The sequence below is a fragment of the Garra rufa genome, chromosome 3 (assembly GCF_049309525.1).
Source record: "Garra rufa chromosome 3, GarRuf1.0, whole genome shotgun sequence".
Taxonomy (NCBI): Eukaryota; Metazoa; Chordata; class Actinopteri; order Cypriniformes; family Cyprinidae; genus Garra; species Garra rufa.
In genome coordinates, this window is record NC_133363.1 from 65,583,862 (window position 1) to 65,607,373 (window position 23,512).

Here is a 23,512-nt window from a genome sequence, read left to right on the forward strand (position 1 = left end):
CTGAGCGTGCTCGATACCCAGACACGTCAGACAGCGATCGTGACCATCACCTGGCGCCAGGTAACGACCGCATCCAGAAACGCACGGGTGAAACGGCATTGTGTTTCAAACACCTCGTCTTTAAAAAGACGTTCACCCGTGATACTCTTTTAGAAACTGCTCAGTGCTGAAGCACACAGGGGAGATGGCCGCTGCGACACAGAAGGCAGGTAGTGCAATCCTTGACTGCGCGCTTTTTCCACCCACAGGAGACCACCACCGCTGACGCGCCGTACCGCCAACACCGCAGAGAAGAGTTCTTGTATGAAGAATGGCTCGTTGCGTCTCTCATGGAAAGATCGGCTCCGATGCGAAATGCTGTCTATGCATTGCACCTGCTGTGTATTTATGCTCACGCTGTGATCAGCGACAGCTGGATGCAATCATGCATGCCAATGTGCATTGGCTCGTTTAGTTTACACACGAAGAGGATTGGTATCTCTAAAGCGATATCCCAATTCGTCGGTCTCCGACGTGACGTCGTAGAGACCGACTGAGAGGGAACCAAGGTTTCCCGAACTTTTGAATGGGGTTATTTTAATGTTTTTAGCATTTTTTTTGTCTTGTTTTTGTCTCTTGCAAACATCGTTTATGTAATAATATCTGGTCACACTTTATATTAGGTGGATTTAACTATTATGTACTTACATCAAACAATAAGTACAATGTACTTAATGTGGTCATATTGCATTGCAAATCACTTTTGCTTCTATTAAGGTGGGATTTGGGTAAGGTTAGGGACAGGTTTGGTGGTATGTTCAGGGTTAACGGTGGGTTAGGGTGTAAGGGATGGTTCAACGGTGGTAATTACAGAAATTAATTACAAAGGTAATTACATAGAGGTTTGTAAAAATATATAAGTACAATGTAAAAACATGTACGTACACAATAAGTACATTGTACCTAATGATTAATTTAAATGTAAGTGCATAGTAGTTAAGGCCACCTAATGTAAAGTGGCACCCAATATCTTACTCTGGACAATTCTAAATTAAAAATAACATGCATTTTGTATTATCTCTCTTATTTTGTTAAAATTATTAACTTTTGCATGCCACTGTAGCTATATATTAGGGTGGCCACCCGTCCCGCACGTCGCATATTGAAAAAATGTCCCGCATTTTCATCAATCTGATGGTTTTTAATAATTATATTTAATAAAAATAAAAAAAAAAAGCATGCATGCGTTCTTTTTACCTTTTAAGAAAGCATTACATTTATTTATTTTGCGGCGTAGTTTCCGCGCAAAGGACTTGCGGACTATTGACGGAAATGGTCGAGAGTCCACGGAAAAACACGAGGGTTCATTTTTACATATTTTAAAGACGCGACTTTCTAAATGTCTAGATTTAATTACAAATGTCACGTGCGCGCTCAGAAACATAAATCAGCGCATATGACAACGCATGTAATCAGTATTTACATAGCAGAACAGTAGAAAATGTTATCTGTCCTACAAAAACACATCTATGTCCCGCAACACATATATTTTCCAGGTGTTCACCCTTACTGTATATGTACCAATATGTGATATTTTGCTTTTTCATTTGTATTTAAAAAATATGAATATATATAAGGAGACTGATACAGCAGATTGGGCTTTTGTAAACACAGCATATGGAATAATGAAGTCGATGTGTGTTTAAGGGTCTCAGAGCTGGTGTTGATTTCAGCTGATCCACTCGTGATGTTCTCCTGAGAGCCGACTGAAGGAAAAGCAGGCAGCGGATTCCGGACTGAACTCTGTGAATGAGGAAGTCCTGGATTTCTTGTTTACCGTCAGGAGCTTTAAATGCAGTGAGAGTAGCTCAAGGTCGAAGAGAAGTTCAACACACGTCTGAGCTGCAAACATGAAGCTGCTGTTGGGTTTATGTTCGGCTCTCTCACTGCTGCTGTTTCTGACCGGAAGCTGCTCCGCACAGAAGCCGCATCAATGCCGTAAGTCTGAAAAACTACTGATTCATGTCTCTTCAGCTGCTGTCTATTACAAAATAACAATAATACCAGGTTACTGAGCGATTAATAAGTATGTGTTTACTTAAGAATACATGTCCAAAGAAAATCCAAACATGCTTGGTAATATTTGTTTTATAATAGAAATAAGCCAATTTGTTGTTTTTGTCATTTTTATTATTTTTCTCAAATATGTGTATATATAGTTCTTAGTATTTTTAGTTTTAGTTTATTATGAGAATGGTTGCCTTGGTGACTAGCTGCAGGTTTGAATTAAAACTAGAGATATATTAAAGTATTCTCTTAATGGTTTTGGTTTTAGTAAGTGATGATGTTTGTTAAGATAGTGGTGAAATTCATGTAATTAATTTTTTAATTTAAATGTGACCTTAGATATTGTATGGGTCAAAATGATCAATTTTTCTTTCATGCCAAAAATCAATGGGATATTAAGATCATGTTTCGTGAAGATATTTTGTAAATTTCCTACTGTGAATATATAAAAACTTATTTTTTTAATTAATAATATGCATTGTTAAGAACTTCATTTGGACAACTTTAAAGTCAGTTCTCTCAATATTTTGATTTTTTGCAATAGCTTTTTTTAAATAGCTGTACCTCAGCCAAATATTCTGCCCTCCAAAGGCAAAGCGCAGTAACTACACATTTGGTCAAATTGCATAATGCATAATTGCTAAGAGCTTCATTTGGACAACTTTAAAGGCAATTCTCTCAATATTTAGATTTTTTGCACCCTCAGATTGCATATTTTTAAATAGCTGTACCTCAGCCAAATATTCTGCCCTCCAAAGGCAAAGCGCAGTAACTACACATTTGGTCAAATTGCATAATGCATAATTGCTAAGAGCTTCATTTGGACAACTTTAAAGGCAATTTTCTCAATATTTAGTTTTTTTGCACCCTCAGATTGCATATTTTTAAATAGCTGTACCTCAGCCAAATATTCTGCCCTCCAAAGGCAAAGCGCAGTAACTACACATTTGGTCAAATTGCATAATGCATAATTGCTAAGAGCTTCATTTGGACAACTTTAAAGGCAATTTTCTCAATATTTAGTTTTTTTGCACCCTCAGATTGCATATTTTTAAATAGCTGTACCTCAGCCAAATATTCTGCCGTCCAAAGGCAAAGCGCAGTAACTACACATTTGGTCAAATTGCATAATGCATAATTGCTAAGAACTTCATTTGGACAACTTTAAAGGCAATTCTCTCAATATTTAGATTTTTTTGCACCCTCAGATTACATATTTTTAAATAGCTGTACCTCAGCCAAATATTCTGCCGTCCAAAGGCAAAGCGCAGTAACTACACATTTGGTCAAATTGCATAATGCATAATTGCTAAGAGCTTCATTTGGACAACTTTAAAGGCAATTCTCTCAATATTTAGATTTTTTTGCACCCTCAGATTACATATTTTTAAATAGCTGTACCTCAGCCAAATATTCTGCCCTCCAAAGGCAAAGCGCAGTAACTACACATTTGGTCAAATTTGAGTTAAGGCTTAAAACAAATTTTGATTTGTCTTGTGGCTCCTGGTAAAATTGTGTCCCGTTTCAGAGAAAGGAGAGTTTCAACATGTTTGACTAGCTGGTGTAACTTTAAAGGCATTTTTCTCAGTTTCAGTGTTGGCGTAGTTACTGCACTTTGCCTTTGGAGGGCAGTATTGTCATATCCAAACAATAACCACACATCAATGAAAAGCTTATGTATTCAGCTTTTATATGATGTATATAACTCAATAATAAAAAAAAAAATAATAATGACTGGTTTTGTGTTCCAGAGTCACAGATGTGTTTGATTTTTTTTTTAAGGAAAATTGTGTTTTTTGATGATGGTCACCATTTTTAATCACAGTGCATTTTATGCTTTCATCAGAATTAAAATAAATGTAGTGGTCAAAACAAGATAATAGTTTGTGGTCTGATATAAATATTAATAAATGGTGCAATTATTGCAAGTATTTTATGAATTATGAGTACTGCACAATAATTTTGCAAGAATACTGAAACATGTTGAAGCATTTAAAGCATGTCTCTCGAACTGTGATGAACTTGAGTTTGTCTATTATCTGATCTGTCTGTCTGTCCACATGAAAGAAACCATGTGCACCTCCAGTAAAGCAGACCTGATTAACAATAAACCAAAAACAGAGGAATGAGCTGAAGATCTGGATCAGCTCACACTGTGAACCTGTTCCTGAATGTTTAGCATGAAGTAACTGATGTGGTGTGTGTTCCAGGAACTCCGCCGCTGCTGTCCGGCAGTTTGAGTGTGGTGAGTTAGGATTATGAATTATGACACATTAAACATTAATGAAGACACAGAGGAGTTCATCAACCACTGTTCACTTCCATGATGCATTGAGAATCAGTCTCTCTAGACTAGACTCTCAAACTACTGATTCACTGAAATACTAGATGTGTTCAATTGGCTTGAGAAAGTTATTATTATTATTATTCTGAGACTAAAAACACTCAACTCAATAAATCATACTAACAATATGCTAATCATGCTAGAAACATGTTAGCAAAATGCCAGTGACATGTTAATCATGCTATCAACTTGCTAATCATGCTAGAAACATGCTAATAATATTCTAGCAACTTGTAAATCATGTTAGAATAATGTCAGCAATATGCTAATCATGCTATACACATGCTAGCAACTTGCTTATCATGCTAGAAACATGATAACAACTTGATAATAATGCTAGCAACATGCAAGCAACTTGATAATCATGCTAGAAACATGCTAGCAACTTGTTAACAATGCTAGAAACATGCTAGCAACATGCTAATCATGTTAGAAACATGCTAGCAACTTGCTAACCGTGTTGAAAAACATGCAAGCAACTTGTTAATCATGTTAGAATGATGTCAGCAAAAAGCTAATCATGCTATACACATGCTAACAACTTGCTTATCATGCTAGAAACATAACAACTTGATAACAATGCTAGCAACATGCAAGCAACTTGATAATCATGCTAGAAACATGCTAGCAACTTGCTAATCGTGCTAATAACATGTTAGCAACTTGCTAATCATGCTAGAAACATGATAGCAACTTGTTAACAATGCTAGAAACATACTAGCAAGTTGATAATCATGCTAGAAACATCCTAGCAACTTGCTAATTGTGTTGAAACATGTTAGCAACTTGTTAATCATGTTAGAATAATGTCAGCAACTTGTTAATCATGTTAGAATAATGTCAGCAACATGCTAATCATGCTATACACATGCTAGCAACTTGCTTATAATGCTAGAAACATGATAGCAACTTGTTAACAATGCTAGAAACATGCTAGCAACATGCTAATCGTGCTAGAAACATGCTAGCAACTTGCTAATCGTGTTGAAAAACATGCAAGCAACTTGTTAATCATGTTAGAATGATGTCAGCAAAAAGCTAATCATGCTATACACATGCTAACAACTTGCTTATCATGCTAGAAACATAACAACTTGATAATAATGCTAGCAACATGCAAGCAACTTGATAATCATGCTAGAAACATGCTAGCAACTTGCTAATCGTGCTAATAACATGTTAGCAACTTGCTAATCATGCTAGAAACATGATAGCAACTTGTTAACAATGCTAGAAACATGCTAGCAAGTTGCTAATCATGCTAGAAACATCCTAGCAACTTGCTAATTGTGTTGAAACATGCTAGCAACTTGTTAATCATGTTAGAATAATGTCAGCAACATGCTAATCATGCTATACACATGCTAGCAAATTGCTTATAATGCTAGAAACATGATAGCAACTTGTTAACAATGCTAGAAACATGCTAATAATATTCTAGCAACTTGTTAATCATGTTAGAATAATGTCAGCAACATGCTAATCATGCTATTCACATGCTAGCAACTTGCTTATCATGCTAGAAACATGATAACAACTTGATAATAATGCTAGCAACATGCAAGCAACTTGATAATCATGCTAGAAACATGCTAGCAACTTGTTAACAATGCTAGAAACATGCTAGCAACATGCTAATCATGTTAGAAACATTCTAGCAACTTGCTAATCGTGTTGAAAAACATGCAAGCAACTTGTTAATCATGTTAGAATGATGTCAGCAAAAAGCTAATCATGCTATACACATGCTAACAACTTGCTTATCATGCTAGAAACATAACAACTTGATAATAATGCTAGCAACATGCAAGCAACTTGATAATCATGCTAGAAACATGCTAGCAAATTGCTAATCGTGCTAATAACATGTTAGCAACTTGCTAATCATGCTAGAAACATGATAGCAACTTGTTAACAATGCTAGAAACATCCTAGCAACTTGCTAATTGTGTTGAAACATCCTAGCAACTTGCTAATTGTGTTGAAACATGCTAGCAACTTGTTAATCATGTTAGAATAATGTCAGCAACTTGTTAATCATGCTATACACATGCTAGCAACTTGCTTATAATGCTAGAAACATGATAGCAACTTGTTAACAATGCTAGAAACATGCTAGCAACTTGCTCATCGTGCTAGAAACATGATAGCAACTTGCTAATAATGTTAGAAAAATGCTATAAACTTGGTGATCATGCTGGAAACATGCTAGCAACATGCTAGTAATGCTAGAAACATGCTATCTGTCTATCTAGCTATCTGTCAAACATTAAGCTTTTTAAAAATACTTCAAACTATTTCAGACTGAAAACCCTCAAACTTAAATCTTTTTAAACTTTTCCAACTTTCTGGTCCAGCTTTCTCAAGCCAACTTTAAAGTTTGTTTTGAGGAACTTTTTAAATCTAGTTTATTTAGTTGTTGTTCAGAAGTTTGTTGTCATTCATCGTGGATCTGGTCGGTTCAGTTCATCAGCTCTAGAATGTGAACGACAAATATAAACATAACATAAACTGTCAAACATTTGAAATAATTAAAATGTTTCAATGCATCCTTGATGAATTAAAGTATTCATTTACATTGTTGTTGTTGTTGTTTAAATGTTACTGATCTCAAACATTTAGTTTGGTGGTTATTTTCTAATAATATATTTCTGTTTCAGAGCGCTCGAGAGGGCCAGGACTGGGCGGTCGCCAAATATCGCTACGATGCTTTCGGCCAGCGCATCCGTTTGTGGGAGTTTGGTCAAGTTCACAGCAAATCATTCCATGTGAATATGCTGTTCCTGTTTCGAGAGGTGAAGCACAAACACAATGTGGAACTACAGTTTGGTTTTCACATCAACTTCTGAAATATCAGCCTCACAGGAACAGAAACTGAACTGCATCCTCATCAGTGCAGCTTTAATACACACAGAATATCAATCAAAAACATGACCTTCATAGAAAAATGGAAGATGCAACAAAATTCTCCTGAAGTTAAAATCTAAGCACTCTGTTAATATTTACTCAGTTAAACTATTTACTGAATTCAGCAGATGTTAACTGAACTGAAACCATCTTTCTGCATGCACAAATACACACACGGCCGATATGAAATCAACTACAAAGTCAAAATGATCATTTTAAAGACTTTAAATGATAGTAAAGCTGCACTGAGAGAGCCATTCCATCTTTTACCAATTCACAATAATTAAAATCTGATCATTTACTTTTATGTCGTAATACATTTTTGTCTTAAGTTATGTCATAACTTTTTATCTCATAATGACTTGTTATAATTTAGATTTTTTTTTATCTTATAACTGACTTTTTGTCAAAGTGTAACTTTTTAACGTTTAATTGACTGTCATCATTTCAATTTATTATGATCTTTTCATCACATCATTTTGGCTTTTAAAGTCATAATTTTGATTTATCTCATAGTTGACATTTTGTCTTTTTAATCTTTTTATCTCATAATTATGACATTTTCATCTTTTCATCCTTTTATCCTAAATTTATGACTTTTTATCTTTTTATTTCAAAATTATGACCTTTTCATCTTTTTGTCCTAAATTTATGACTTTTTTATCTTTTCATCTCATAATTATGACTTTTTCATCCTTTTATCTTAAATGTATGACTTTTTTATCTTTTTATCTCAAAATTATGACCTTTTCATCTTTTTATCTCATAATTATGGCTTTTTCATCTTTTTATCTCAAAATTGACTTTTTTATATTTTCTTCTTTTATCTCATAATTATGACTTTTTCATTTTTTCATCCTTTTATCTTAAATTTATGACTTTTTTATCTTTTCATCTCATAATTTTGACCTTTTTATCTAATAATTATGACTTTTTCATCTTTTCATCCTTTTATCCTAAATTTATGCCTTTTTTATCTTTTCATCTCGTAAGTTTGACTTTTTCATCTTTTATCTCATAATTATGACTTTTTCATCTTTTCATCCTTCTATCCTAAATTTATGACTTTTTTATCTTTTCATCTCATAATTTTGACCTTTTCATCTTTTTATCTCATTATGACTTTTTCATCTTTTCATCCTTTTATCCTAAATTTGACTTTTTATCTTTTCATCTCATAATTATGACTTTTTCATCCTTTTATCCTAAATGTATGACTTTTTTTATCTTTTTATCTCAAAATTATGACCTTTTCATCTTTTTATCTCATAATTATGACTTTTTCATCTTTTTATCTCATAATTATGGCTTTTTCATCTTTTTATCTCAAAATTGACTTTTTTATATTTTCTTCTTTTATCTCATAATTATGACTTTTTCATCTTTTCATCCTTTTATCCTAAATTTATGACTTTTTTATCTTTTCATCTCATAATTTTGACCTTTTCATCTTTTTATCTCATTATGACTTTTTCATCTTTTCATCCTTTTATCCTAAATTTATGACTTTTTATCTTTTTATTTCAAAATTATGACCTTTTCATCTTTTTGTCCTAAATTTATGACTTTTTTATCTTTTCATCTCATAAATTTGACCTTTTCATCTTTTTATCTCATAATTATGACTTTTTCATCTTTTCATCCTTTTATCCTAAATTTATGCCTTTTTTATCTTTTCATCTCGTAAGTTTGACTTTTTCATCTTTTATCTCATAATTATGACTTTTTCATCTTTTCATCCTTTTATCCTAAATTTATGACTTTTTTATCTTTTCATCTCATAATTTTGACCTTTTCATCTTTTTATCTCATTATGACTTTTTCATCTTTTCATCCTTTTATCCTAAATTTATGCCTTTTTTATCTTTTCATCTCGTAAGTTTGACTTTTTCATCTTTTATCTCATAATTATGACTTTTTCATCTTTTCATCCTTCTATCCTAAATTTATGACTTTTTTATCTTTTCATCTCATAATTTTGACCTTTTCATCTTTTTATCTCATTATGACTTTTTCATCTTTTCATCCTTTTATCCTAAATTTATGACTTTTTATCTTTTTATTTCAAAATTATGACCTTTTCATCTTTTTGTCCTAAATTTATGACTTTTTTATCTTTTCATCTCATAAATTTGACCTTTTCATCTTTTTATCTCATTATGACTTTTTCATTCTTTTATCCTAAATTTATGCCTTTTTTACTTTTCATCTCTTAAGTTTGACTTTTTCATCTTTTATCTCATAATTATGACTTTTTCATCTTTTCATCCTTTTATCCTAAATTTATGCCTTTTTTTACTTTTCATCTCTTAAGTTTGACTTTTTCATCTTTTATCTCATAATTATGACCTTTTCATCTTTTTATCCTAAATTTATGACTTTTTTATCTTTTCATCTCATAATTATGACTTTTTCATCCTTTTATCCTAAATGTATGACTTTTTTTATCTTTTTATCTCAAAATTATGACCTTTTCATCTTTTTATCTCATAATTATGGCTTTTTCATCTTTTTATCTCAAAATTGACTTTTTTTATATTTTCTTCTTTTATCTCATAATTATGACTTTTTCATTTTTTCATCCTTTTATCTTAAATTTATGACTTTTTTATCTTTTCATCTCATAATTTTGACCTTTTTATCTCATAATTATGACTTTTTCATCTTTTCATCCTTTTATCCTAAATTTATGACTTTTTTATCTTTTCATCTCATAAATTTGACCTTTTCATCTTTTTATCTCATTATGACTTTTCATTCTTTTATCCTAAATTTATGCCTTTTTTACTTTTCATCTCATAAGTTTGACTTTTTCATCTTTTATCTCATAATTATGACTTTTTCATCTTTTATCTCAAAATTATGACCTTTTAATCTTTTCATCCTTTTATCCTAAATTTATGACTTTTTATATTTTTATTTCAAAATTATGACCTTTTCATCTTTTTATCTCATAATTATGACTTTTTCATCTATTCATCTTTTTATCCTAAATTTATGACTTTTTTATCTTTTCATCTCATAAATTTGACCTTTTCATCTTTTTATCTCATTAGGACTTTTTCATTCTTTTATCCTAAATTTATGCCTTTTTTTACTTTTCATCTCATAAGTTTGACTTTTTCATCTTTTATCTCAAAATTATGACCTTTTCATCTTTTTGTCCTAAATTTATGACTTTTTTTATCTTTTCATCTCATAATTATGACTTTTTCATCTTTTCATCCTTTTATCCTAAATTTACGACTTTTTTTAATCTTTTCATCTCATAAATTTGACCTTTTCATCTTTTTATCTCATTATGACTTTTTCATTCTTTTATCCTAAATTTATGCCTTTTTTACTTTTCATCTCATAAGTTTGACTTTTTCATCTTTTATCTCAAAATTATGACCTTTTCATCTTTTCATCCTTTTATCCTAAATTTATGACTTTTTATATTTTTATTTCAAAATTATGACCTTTTCATCTTTTTATCTCATTATGACTTTTTCATTCTTTTATCCTAAATTTATGCCTTTTTTACTTTTCATCTCATAAGTTTGACTTTTTCATCTTTTATCTCAAAATTATGACCTTTTCATCTTTTCATCCTTTTATCCTAAATTTATGACTTTTTATATTTTTATTTCAAAATTATGACCTTTTCATCTTTTTATCTCATAATTGACTTTTTCATCTATTCATCTTTTTATCCTAAATTTATGCCTTTTTTTACTTTTCATCTCATAAGTTTGACTTTTTCATCTTTTATCTCAAAATTATGACCTTTTCATCTTTTTGTCCTAAATTTATGACTTTTTCATCTTTTCATCCTAAATTTACGACTTTTTAAAATCTTTTTATCTCAAAATTATGACCTTTTCATCTTTTTATCTCATAATTATGGCTTTTTCATCTTTTTATCTCAAAATTGACTTTTTTTATATTTTCATCTTTTATCTCAAAATTATGACCTTTTAATCTTTTCATCCTTTTATCCTAAATTTATGACTTTTTATATTTTTATTTCAAAATTATGACCTTTTCATCTTTTTATCTCATAATTATGACTTTTTCATCTATTCATCTTTTTATCCTAAATTTATGACTTTTTTATCTTTTCATCTCATAAATTTGACCTTTTCATCTTTTTATCTCATTAGGACTTTTTCATTCTTTTATCCTAAATTTATGCCTTTTTTTACTTTTCATCTCATAAGTTTGACTTTTTCATCTTTTATCTCAAAATTATGACCTTTTCATCTTTTTGTCCTAAATTTATGACTTTTTTTATCTTTTCATCTCATAATTATGACTTTTTCATCTTTTCATCCTTTTATCCTAAATTTACGACTTTTTTTAATCTTTTCATCTCATAAATTTGACCTTTTCATCTTTTTATCTCATTATGACTTTTTCATTCTTTTATCCTAAATTTATGCCTTTTTTACTTTTCATCTCATAAGTTTGACTTTTTCATCTTTTATCTCAAAATTATGACCTTTTCATCTTTTCATCCTTTTATCCTAAATTTATGACTTTTTATATTTTTATTTCAAAATTATGACCTTTTCATCTTTTTATCTCATTATGACTTTTTCATTCTTTTATCCTAAATTTATGCCTTTTTTACTTTTCATCTCATAAGTTTGACTTTTTCATCTTTTATCTCAAAATTATGACCTTTTCATCTTTTCATCCTTTTATCCTAAATTTATGACTTTTTATATTTTTATTTCAAAATTATGACCTTTTCATCTTTTTATCTCATAATTGACTTTTTCATCTATTCATCTTTTTATCCTAAATTTATGCCTTTTTTTACTTTTCATCTCATAAGTTTGACTTTTTCATCTTTTATCTCAAAATTATGACCTTTTCATCTTTTTGTCCTAAATTTATGACTTTTTCATCTTTTCATCCTAAATTTACGACTTTTTAAAATCTTTTTATCTCAAAATTATGACCTTTTCATCTTTTTATCTCATAATTATGGCTTTTTCATCTTTTTATCTCAAAATTGACTTTTTTTATATTTTCTTCTTTTATCTCATAATTATGACTTCAATTTATTCATCATTTCAATTTATTGTCATCATAATTCAGAATTGACTTTTTGAATTTTATCTCACAAGTGTGATTTTTAAAGCCTAAATTTCAACTTTTTATGTCATGATTATGACTTTAAAAGTCATACTTTTTATTTTTTTTTACTTAATTCATAATTCAACTTATCTCATAATTCACTTTTTACTTCAGAAGTGATTTGTCATCATTTTGACTTTTCTCTCTTACTGTCATAATTGTACGTTTTTATCTCATAATTATGATTGTATTTTTGTCATAGTTTTGACTTTGTCTCATAACTGACCTGTCCCAAAGAGCACACATGCGTCTGCAAGAGGCCTGCTAAAGGTTGCTTCATCTGGAAAGCATCTGCAGTGTACAAACAAAACCTGATAAACATCTTTAAGATGTCAGTTTTACATACATTCTATATCATAAACATCTAACAGACATTTTCTAAATGTCTATTTGACGTCTGACAGGAAACGTCCTAGAGAGGTATTGCCGATTAGAGTCCTCCAGATGTAAACATGCTCATCTCTGATCATTTTGACATTCAATTATTTGGCTTTTAAAGTTATAATTTTGACTTAAGTCAAAATTCTGACAAAATGTCAATTATGAGATATCTTATAATTATTCTTTTTCATCTTTTGATCTCATTATTTTGACTTTTTAATCTTTTTATCTTTTTTTGTCTTTTTATCTCATAATTTTGGTCTCAGTTGACATTTTGTCATTTTTTTATTTCAATTTTTTTTTTCAACTTTTTGTCTCAAAATTTTTTCTTTTTTTACTTTTTATCTAAAACTTTTATCTTTATCTTTTTTTCTCATAATTATGACTTTTTCGTATTTTTCTCATAATTTTGACTTTCATCTTTTTATCTCATAATTTTGACTTATCTTATAGTTGACCTTTTGTCATCATTTTGGCTTTTATCTCAAAATTATGACTTTTTAAAATATTTTAAACTTATCTTAAAATTATGATTTTTTTCGTCCTTTTATCTCATAATGATGACATTCTCTTTTCATCTTTTTTTATCTCAAAATTATGGCTTTTTCATCTTTTTGCCATAATTATGATTTTTTTTTCATCTTTTTATCTCATAATTATGATTTTTTTTCATCTTTTTTCCCACATAATTATTTTATCTCATAATTATGACTTTATATTTTCATATTTTTATCTCAAAATTATGACTTCATCTTTTTGTCTCATGATTATGACTTTTCACCTTTCTCATAACTTTGGCTTTTAAAGTAATCATTTTGACTTATCTCATAGTTGACATTTTGACACTTTTTCCTCATAATTATGACTTTTTCATCTTTTTATCTCATAATTTTCTTTTAAAGTCATAATTTTTACTTATCTGATAATTGACATTTTATCTCGTAATTATGAAGTTTTTTTTGTCATAAGTTCAACTTTTTATCTCATAATTGACTGTCATAATTTTGACTTTTTATCTCTGGCTTTTTATCCTTTGTGATTTATCAAAGCATTTTTTCTCATGTGGCAGAAACTGACTTCCAATATGTGTCAGCCATACTCATGAAATGTGTGTTTGTTGATTGATTTGCTCAGGGTGTGGTTTACACCATCGACTACAAGAACCAGACGTGTCAGAGGAATCCTCTCCACGCCGCGTTCCACCCCTCACAGATTCCCCGTAATGCCTCGCTGCTGTCGCAGGTGGTTCTGGGAGGATCGTCGGCACCCGGTGAAGGTCTGCTAGTCAACACCTGGACAGGAGACGTACCTGAGACTGGAGGTGAGGGTCTTTTGGATTAAACACAGGATGCATTTAAGATGATTTACCATTAATAAAACATGCAACATTTAAAAATAAAAGTCATCACAAATAATAATATTTTCATTTTACAAAGTGAAAAGCACTGCAAATTCAGTTACCACCTGAAGTATTTTAGATGAGCAGTGCATTGATGCTGGTTAATGTTTCATCTGCAGACATTCATATTTAAACTGGCAAAATCACTTTCTTTTGTTTTTATTATTATCTTTTTTTGTCTTTTATCTCATAATTATGACTTTATTTTGAATTTTGGCTTTTAAAGTCATAATTTTGTCTTTTAAAGTATCACATATCTCCTGACATTTTGTCAGAATTTTTACCTTTTATCTCAAAATTATCTCTCTTCTTTTTGTCTCATAATTATGACTTTTTCATCTTTATATCTCATAGTTGACTTTTTTCATCTTTTCAACTTTTTAGCTCATAATTATGACTTTTTCATTTTTTTCTGATAATTATGATTTTTTTCATCCTTTTTATCTCATAATTTTGGCCTTTAAGTCATAATTTCGACTACTCATAGTTGACCTTTTCATAATTTTGGCTTTTTATCTCAGAATTATGACTTTTTTTTAATCATTTTCAACTTTTATCTCAAAATCATGACTTTTTCACCTTTTCATCTTTTTATCTAATTATGACTTTCATCTTTCTTTTTCTCATAATTATGACTTTTTCATCTTTTTGTCATAATCATGATTTTTTTCATCCTTTTATTTTTTATCTCATAATTATGACTTTTTCATATTTTCATCTTTTTGTCTCACAATTATGACTTTTTTACCTTTTAAATGTTTTATCTAATAATTATCTTTTTTTTGTCTTTTTATCTCATAATTTTGGCTTTTAAATTCATCATTTTAGCTTTTAGACTTTTATCTCTTAATTGACTTTTTTCATCTTTTCAACTTTTTATCTCAAAATTATGACTTTTTCATATTTTTTATCTCATAATTATGTTTTTTTTTTTCATCTTTTTATCTCATAATTTTGGCCTTTAAAGTCGTAATTTTGACTTATCTCATAGTTGACCTTTTCATCATTTTGGTTTTTTATCTCATAATTATGATTTTTTTTTCATTCTTTTATTTTTTTATCTCATAATTGACTTTTTCATATTTTCATCTTTTTTCTCACAATTATGACTTTTTTAACTTTTAAATGTTTTATGTAATAATTATCTTTTTCATCTTTATATCTCATAATTGGCTTTTTTCATATTTTCTACTTTTTATCACAAAAATTATGACTTTTTCATCTTTTGAATGTTTTATCTAATAATTATCTTTTTTTTGTCTTTTTATCTCATAATTATGACTTTGTTAAAATTCTGACTTTAAAATCCAAAATTGAGATAATTTATCTTAAAATAGTTTTGTTTTATTTTTTATTTGTATTTTTTATCCCCAGGTAAATATCTGGCCACAGTCACAGAGTTTGGTTGCATCCCAGTGTCGACGCTTTACCACACCGCAGAGTCTGGCTGGATCGTCACAACGTAAGACACTCTTCATGCAGTAAATAAGAAGCATCAGAATAAACTGACAAAAGCAAATCCTCAAATTCAATGTGTTTTCATGCATCTGTATCAAAGACTGCAGATCTTTTCTCTGACCCTGATAATGATTACAATTGATAATGTTGATTTTTATTTTTTTCAGCTATTTTGATGCGGTGAAGGGGGTTGAGGACCCGGAGCAGTTCTTTCCTCCTCATTTCTGCACCGATGTAGAAACTGAAGAAGAGACACTCAATTTCTTCAGTGCCTTCCTCTGAGAAACCTGTCCAACATGCTGTACCTCTGGAATCACATTTTATGATGATTTTAACCTCTCTCAACCAATCAATGTTTTCAGAACGCTTTTGTTAATTGTTTCTTTTTAAATGCTGTTGCTGCTCTTTGTGATACAATCAAAAAAATGTAATACTGTAAAGTTGCTTTGACACAACATGTATTGTTAAAAGCGCTGTAGAAATAAAGGAAAGAAAAGCACTTTAATTGTTTACAGAAGGTAATAAAAAAACTACTTTTTTTTTCTAACACTACATCTGAAACATGTCTGTTTTTGCATCACATTTAAGACTTTTTCACCAGGATATTTACATTTATGCATTTAGCAGGTGCTTTTCAGGGTTTCTGCTTATTTTATGAAGGTAAATTCAAGAATTTTTAAGACCAAGAAAATTGAAGGAATACATTGAATGAATGTTCCATAAATATATTTTGTAAATGTCCCACCGTAAATAAATCAAAACATAATTTTTGATTAGTATTATGCATTTCTAAGAACTTTATTTGGACAACTTTAAAGGCGATTTTTGACATATCTCATGACATTTTGTCAGATTTTTTACCTTTGAAGGATGAAAATTGTCTTTCATCCTTTTATCTCATAATTATTGCTTTTTTCATCTTTTATCTCATAATTGCCTTTTTCATTTTTATATCTCATAAAGATGAAACGTCATAATTATATCTCATAACTGACTTTTTCACCTTTTTATCTCATAATTGCCTTTTTCATCGTTTTATCTCATAATTATGACTTTTGCATCTTTATATCTCATAATTGACTTTTTTCATCTTTTCGACTTTTTAGCTCATAATTATGACTTTTAAAAAGCTAAAAAGTCGAAAAGATGAAAAAAGTCAATTATGAGACCTAAAGATGAAAAAGTCAAATATGAGATATAAAGATGAAAAAGACATAATTATGAGATAAAAATTATATAAAGCTGAAAAAAGTAAACTATGAGATATAAAGATGAAAAAGTCATAATTATGAGATAAAAATTATATAAAGCTGAAAAAAGTAAACTATGAGATATAAAGATGAAAAAGTCATAATTATGAGATAAAAATTATATAAAGCTGAAAAAAGTAAACTATGAGATATAAAGATGAAAAAGTCATAATTATGAGATAAAAATTATATAAAGCTGAAAAAAGTAAACTATGAGATATAAAGATGAAAAAGTCATAATTATGAGCTGAAAAGTCAAAAAGATTGTCTTTTTCATCTTTGTCTCATAATTGACTTTTTCATCGTTATATCTCATAATTATGACTTTTTTATCTTTATATTTCATAATTATAACTTTTTTATCTTTATATCTCATAATTATGACTTTCTCATCTTTATATCTCATAACTGACTTTTTTATCTTTTTATCTCATTATGACTTTTTCATCTTTATATCTCATAATTGACTTTTTTCATCTTTTTGACTTTTTAGCTCATAATTATGACTTTCATCTTTATATATCATAATTGACTTTTTCATCTTTATGTCTCATAATTATGACTTTTTCATCTTTATATCTGTTTACTTTTTTCATCTTTTCCACTTTTTAGCTCATAATTATGACTTTTTCATTTTTTAGCTCATAATTGTGATTTTTTTTTTCATCTTTTTATCTCATAATTTTTTTGTCATAATTTTGACTTATCTCATAGTTGACCTTTTCATCATTTTGTCTTTTTATCTCAGAATTATGACTTTTTCATCTTTATATCTCATAATTGACTTTTTTCATCTTTTTGACTTTTTAGCTCATAATTATGACTTTAATCTTTATACATCATAATTGACTTTTTCATCTTTATATCTCATAATTATGACTTTTTCATCTTTATATCTCATAATTATGACTTTTTCATCTTTATATCTGTTTACTTTTTTCATCTTTTCCACTTTTTAGCTCATAATTATGACTTTTTCATTTTTTTTAGCTCATAATTGTTTTTGTCATAATTTAGACTTATCTCATAGTTGACCTTTTCATAATTTTGTCTTTTTATCTCAGAATTATGACTTTTTCATCTTTTCGTCTTTTTATCTAATCTAATGGCTTTCATCTTTCTTTTTATCTCATAATTATGACCTTTTCTTATTTTTGTCATACTTATGATTTTTTCATCCTTTTATTTTTTTTATCTCATAATTATGACTTTTTCATCTTTTTTTCTCACAATTATGACTTTTTCACCTTTATTTGGACTTTAACTTTATTTGGACAACTTTAAAGGCGATTATCTCAATATTTCGTTTTTTGGCACACTTCGATTCCAGATTTTCAAATAGTTGTATCTCGGCCAAATATTGCCCTATTCTAACAAACCTTACATCAATGAAAAGCTTATTTATTCGGCTTGCAAAAAGATGATGTATAAATCTCAATTTCTTGGTTTTGTGGTCCAGGGTCACATATAATCTCTAAAAATCATCTCTTCTCAAAGGGAAAACAAGTTTTTATTTCCCATTCGGAGAGATGATTTAAAAGCCTTTTCAAGGCCTTCATTTATGGAAGAAAGAATTAAGACTTTAAGACTCATAGAAAGCCTGTGTCGTCCAAAGTGATCTCCAAAAGGAGAGCTTTAGGGCAGGATAATATGCATCTGTTTTTGTTTCCAAATTTGAGTGCATAAAAGAATTAAAGCACAAAAACACACTTTTTAAAATTTTTATTGCAATTGTTTCCATTGAGAAACACGTCAAATGCATAAACTATGAAAACACTGAGCCAACCATCCAAGAGAATAAATGCAAATCAACCAGAGATCATATTTTACTAAAGATCAAGAGTCACAAACATTTGCAAAAGGTGTCAAATATAGAAAGAGTGACTGAAAACACACTTGTGCTTCTGACTTGCATAAATCACGAGAGTCGTTCAAACGACGTCCTTCTTGTTAATAGCGGAGGATCTTGAATGATTGGTCTTTTGATTCTAATGAAGCGCTAATATGTGAGTGAGTTACTGCTGCAAACCTACGATTATACTGATCTCTTAGTGCTTTCCTACAGCGCTGTGTTTCATGTGAACTTCTCTACAGCGTTAGTACAGTTACCCATTTAACCTCCTTCACCAAAAAGTTGATTCAAAATATGACAAGAAACAAACCATATGAAATGTGAGAGCAGACTATTACACTAAATAGAAAACCAAAGCAAAGATATCCGTGAACCGTTTAAAGCATCGCAAGCTTTATGGCGTTACGTTAAAGTTCAGTTAATTAAAAGTGAAAGTGTTTGACCACAGGTTCAAGCTTTGAGAAAATCTTCCTGTGATGAAGGAATAATTCAACCAACAAGAAAATATCTTTGAAAAATCCATAGGCTGTGATTGTTTTCAGTCAAAAACAAAATTATGACTTTTCTCCCACAATTCACACTTTTTTTCTTGCAATTCTGATTTTTCTTCTCACAATTCAGAGAAAAAAAGTCAAAATTGTGAGATCATTTTTTTTTCTCACAAATCGATTTTTTCCACCACAAAATATTTTATAAGTTTATATCTTGCAATTCTGACTTTTTCTCAGAATTGACAGTCTAAATTGCAAAAAAATGAGAAAGTCAGATTTCTTTTGTTTTCCGAAACTAAATGTAAACTCAGAATTATGACAAAGTTAAAAATGCATGATATAAACTTTTTAATTATGTATTACTTGTCTTGCAAATGAGCTTCTCTCATAATTCTGACTTTTGTCTTGTAATTCTGAGTTTACATCTTCAAATTTTTGTTTTGTTTATTTTTTCTCACAATTGCATGTTTATATGAATTTAGAATTTTTTTGTAATTCAAAGTTTACATCTCGCAATTCTGTTTCTGTTTTCCTCCACAAAATGTAAACTCAGAATTATGACAAAAAGTCAAAAATGCAGGACATAAACAGAATTATTCCTTATTTTCTTGTAATTGAGCTTATATCTCACAATTCTGACTTTTTTTTCTCTCTCATCAAGCAAAATAAAAACTCACAATTCTGAAAAAAATTGCAAGATCTAAGTTTTTTTTTTTACAAATCCAATTTTTTTCCCTTGTAATTGCAAAACAATTCTGAGTTTATATCTTGCAATTCTGACTTTTTCTCAGAATTGACAGTCTAAAAAATTTTACAAAAAGTCAGAATTCTGTTTTTGTTTTGTTTTCCGAAACTAAATGTAAACTCAGAATTATGACAAAAAAGTTAAAAATGCAAGATATAAACTTAGAATTATGTATTACTTTCTAGCAAATAGCTTATCTCTCATAATTCTGACTTTTGTCTCTTAATTCTAAGGTTACATCTTCAAATTCTCGTTTTTTCTTACAATTGCAAGTTTATATGAACTTCTGAGTTTACATCTCGCAATTGTTTTATTTTGTTTTCTAACACAAAATGTAAATTCAGAAATATGATGCAAGACATAAACAGAATTATTCATTACTTTCTTGCCTTGTTTCTTGTAATTCTGAGTTTACATCTTAAAATTATTATTTTTGTTTGTTTTTCTCACAATTGCAAGTTTATATGAATTAGTTTTTTTTTGTAATTCTGAGTTTACATCACGCAATTTTGTTTTTGTTTTTCGCCACAAAATGTAAACTCAGAATTACGAGAAATAAATGCTACATTAAAACTTTTTGTAATTAAATTTATCTCTCAAAATGTTGAAACTTTGGTAATTCTGAGATTACATCTTGATTTTTTTTTTCTTACAATTGCAAGTTTATATCTTAGAATTCTAAGATTTTAGTTTTCTGCCACAAAATGTAAACTCAGAATTGACAAAAAGTCAAAAATGCAAGACATAAACAGAATTATGCATTAATTTCTCTGACTTTTTTCTTGTAATTCTGAGTTTACATGTTAAAAAAAAAAAATGTTTTTTTTCTCACAATTGCAAGTTTATATGAATTTCGTTTTGTTTTTTTCTTGCAACTATTTTTTTTTCTGCCACAAAATTTAATTATGAGAAAAAACTGGATTTATCTCTCACAGTTTTGACACTTCTTTGGCAATTCTGAGTTCAGAAATGATAGTTTATAGAGTTTATATCTTCAAATTCTAAGATTTTGTCGCAATTCTAACTTGTGAGATATAAACTCAAAATTACAAGAAAAAAGTCAGAATTGTGCTACAACACAAAAATTTTTTTTTAATCTTTAATCTTGTGATTCTGTTTTTTGGCCCAACATAAACTTTTTTTTTTCTCAAAATTCAAACTTTTGGCTCAGAATTGTGAGTTTATATCTTGTGATTCTGCATTTGTATATCTTAATTCTGGAAAAAATCTGAATCAAAATAGTGAGATGAATGTCAAAATGGCTTTTTTTTTTTAATGGATGTGTTGAGGTGTTGAGAGGCTTCAGAAGACGAGCAGCTGCTGTAATGACAGTAATGCTTTGCCTTTGGCGCCGGACTGTTTCCTGAGAGCGTGGGATTGTGGGAGGAAGCGTGTTTACGTCATGAGCAGGCGATGGACGCGCTGCAGCTGCTGCTGGGACAGGACCAGGCTGTGCGTCTGCTCCGCTCCGCGAGCGCAGGGAATCATCACCTTCCCCACCAGCACCGAGCCGCTCTTCTGCTCCGCTCGGGCCTGAGAGACACACAGCGGCACGGTTACTGACCACCGGACTCGAGACGCTTTAGAAATCATGTGTTTGCTCGACTCTTACCTTGACGAAGGAGGCGGAGGGGAAGGTGGCGAAGTCGGACGGCACACGAGCTCCAGGCTGCTGAGACACGACGTGCTGACACACTTCAGCCTGAGACACAGACACACCGTCATACAGCTTCACAACTCACTGGACATTACCTGACTGTCATCTGAACACACTCACCTTCAGTTTATCCAGAGCGTCGCTCAGAGACTTCATTCTGGCCGTCTGTTCCAGCAGCTGAGAACTTGCACTCGCTGCAAAACACACATATTACACATTAATACTTTACTTTACATACATCAACCACCCCTCAGTTTGGGGCAGAAATCAATTGTTTTGAAAGAAGTTAATACTTATTTTACTCTCATCCAAAAACATTTTTTTCTCCCAATAAAAAAAAAAAAAAAAAAAAAAAAAAAAATTATTCAAATTTTTTCTCTCATCAACAAGTCATAAATTTCTCATCAAAAAAGATTTCTCTCATCAACATGTTATTCTCAAAACATTTCCTTACCAAAAAATAATTGTCATCAAAAAGATTATTTTTTTCATTATTCTTTTTTATATCCCCCCATCTAATAAAAACATTTTTTGTCAACAAAAAAATATTTTTTTTCCCATCAAATTTTTTCTCTCCCAATAAAAAAACACTTTTTAAATACATTTTCAATCATCAATAATTCTCTCTCAGAATCATAAAAAAATGTCTAATAAAAAAAGATTTCGCTCATCAACATTTTATTCTGAAAAAAAAATCCTTACCAAAAAAGAATTGTCATCAAAATAGTTTAACATTTGTGACAACAACAAATTTCCATCAATTTTTTTTTCTCTCAAACTTTTTTATTCAAATTTTTTCTCTCATAAAAAAACAAAAACATTTTCTCTCATCAATAATTCTCTCTCAGAATCATAAAAAAAAAATTCTCATCAAAAAAGATTTCTCTCGTCAACATTTTATTCTCAAAAAATGTCCTTACCAAAAAAGTTGTCATCAAAGTTTCTTTTTCTTTATTATTTTTTCATATTTTTCCCCCATCTAAAACACGTTTTTTGTAAAAAAAAAAAAAAAATTTCCATCAATTTTTTTTCATGCCTTAAAAAGTCGACATTAAGACTCGTTAAGTCGAAATTATGAGATAAATTCGAAATGATGACTTACCCAAGTTTTCTTCCATTAAGCCACTTTCTACCCCAAGAGTGACCAATGTGTTTATAAAATCATTAAGTCAATTCTGACTTTTAAAGTAATAATTTCAGCTTTTTAAGTCATAATTTCAACTTTTAACGTCATAATTGCGACTTTTTTTTATTTCATAATTATAACTTGTAAGTCATAATTATTAGATAAAAAGTCTAGACTTAGACTTAGTTATAATTTCAACTTTTATTTAATCTCATATGTATAATTTATAGTCTTCATTTTGTTTTATTGCAATTATGTAATTCTGAAGTCATAATTTCAACTTTTTATCTCGTAATTATGGGTTGAATCATAGTTTCGATTTTATGTCAGTTTTGACTTTAAGTCATAATTTCGACCTTTTCATCTCATAATTATTACCTTTGAAATTTAGATTTTTATCTCAATTATGACTTTTAAAGTCATAATTACAACTTTTAAAGCCATAATTGTGACTTTTTATTTAGGAATTATGACATGTCATAATTTTGACTTCTTTAAGGCATGATTTTTTTTTTTATGTGGCAGAAATTAGCTTCCATACAAATTTTTTTTGTCATCAAAAACATTTTTTTTTCTCTCATCAATAATGCCCTCTCAGAATCATTATATAAAAAAAAAGATTTCTCTCATCAGCATTTTTTTTCTCGGAAAAAAAAAAAAAAAAAAAAAAAAAAAAGCAGCATTCTCTACTAATAAAAATTCCTTACCAGAAAAGAATTTTGTCGTCAA

At 29.5% G+C, this 23,512-nt stretch overlaps 2 protein-coding genes across 3 annotated transcripts in view; one reads left to right on the top strand and one right to left on the bottom strand.

Annotated features, from left to right (window-relative positions):
• The first annotated feature begins 1,817 nt into the window (after positions 1 to 1,817).
• Positions 1,818 to 16,214, top strand: epdl1 (ependymin-like 1). Its single transcript, XM_073837453.1, has 6 exons — positions 1,818 to 1,977; positions 4,257 to 4,291; positions 7,051 to 7,185; positions 13,940 to 14,126; positions 15,579 to 15,666; positions 15,830 to 16,214. The coding sequence occupies exons 1-6, from the start codon at positions 1,890 to 1,892 to the stop codon at positions 15,942 to 15,944; spliced, it is 648 nt and encodes a 215-aa protein (XP_073693554.1). The 5' UTR covers positions 1,818 to 1,889; the 3' UTR covers positions 15,945 to 16,214.
• A 3,254-nt stretch (positions 16,215 to 19,468) lies between these two features.
• Positions 19,469 to 23,512, bottom strand: part of dctn1a (dynactin 1a) — a 47,803-nt gene continuing 43,759 nt past the window's right edge. For both annotated transcript variants that reach the window (XM_073836518.1, XM_073836517.1), the window contains 3 exons: positions 21,778 to 21,851; positions 21,613 to 21,702; positions 19,469 to 21,533 (listed from right to left, as the gene is read on the bottom strand). In XM_073836518.1, the coding sequence (XP_073692619.1) occupies positions 21,396 to 21,533; positions 21,613 to 21,702; positions 21,778 to 21,851 (302 nt within the window). In that variant the 3' untranslated portion in view covers positions 19,469 to 21,395. The remainder of the gene's footprint in view (positions 21,534 to 21,612; positions 21,703 to 21,777; positions 21,852 to 23,512) is intronic.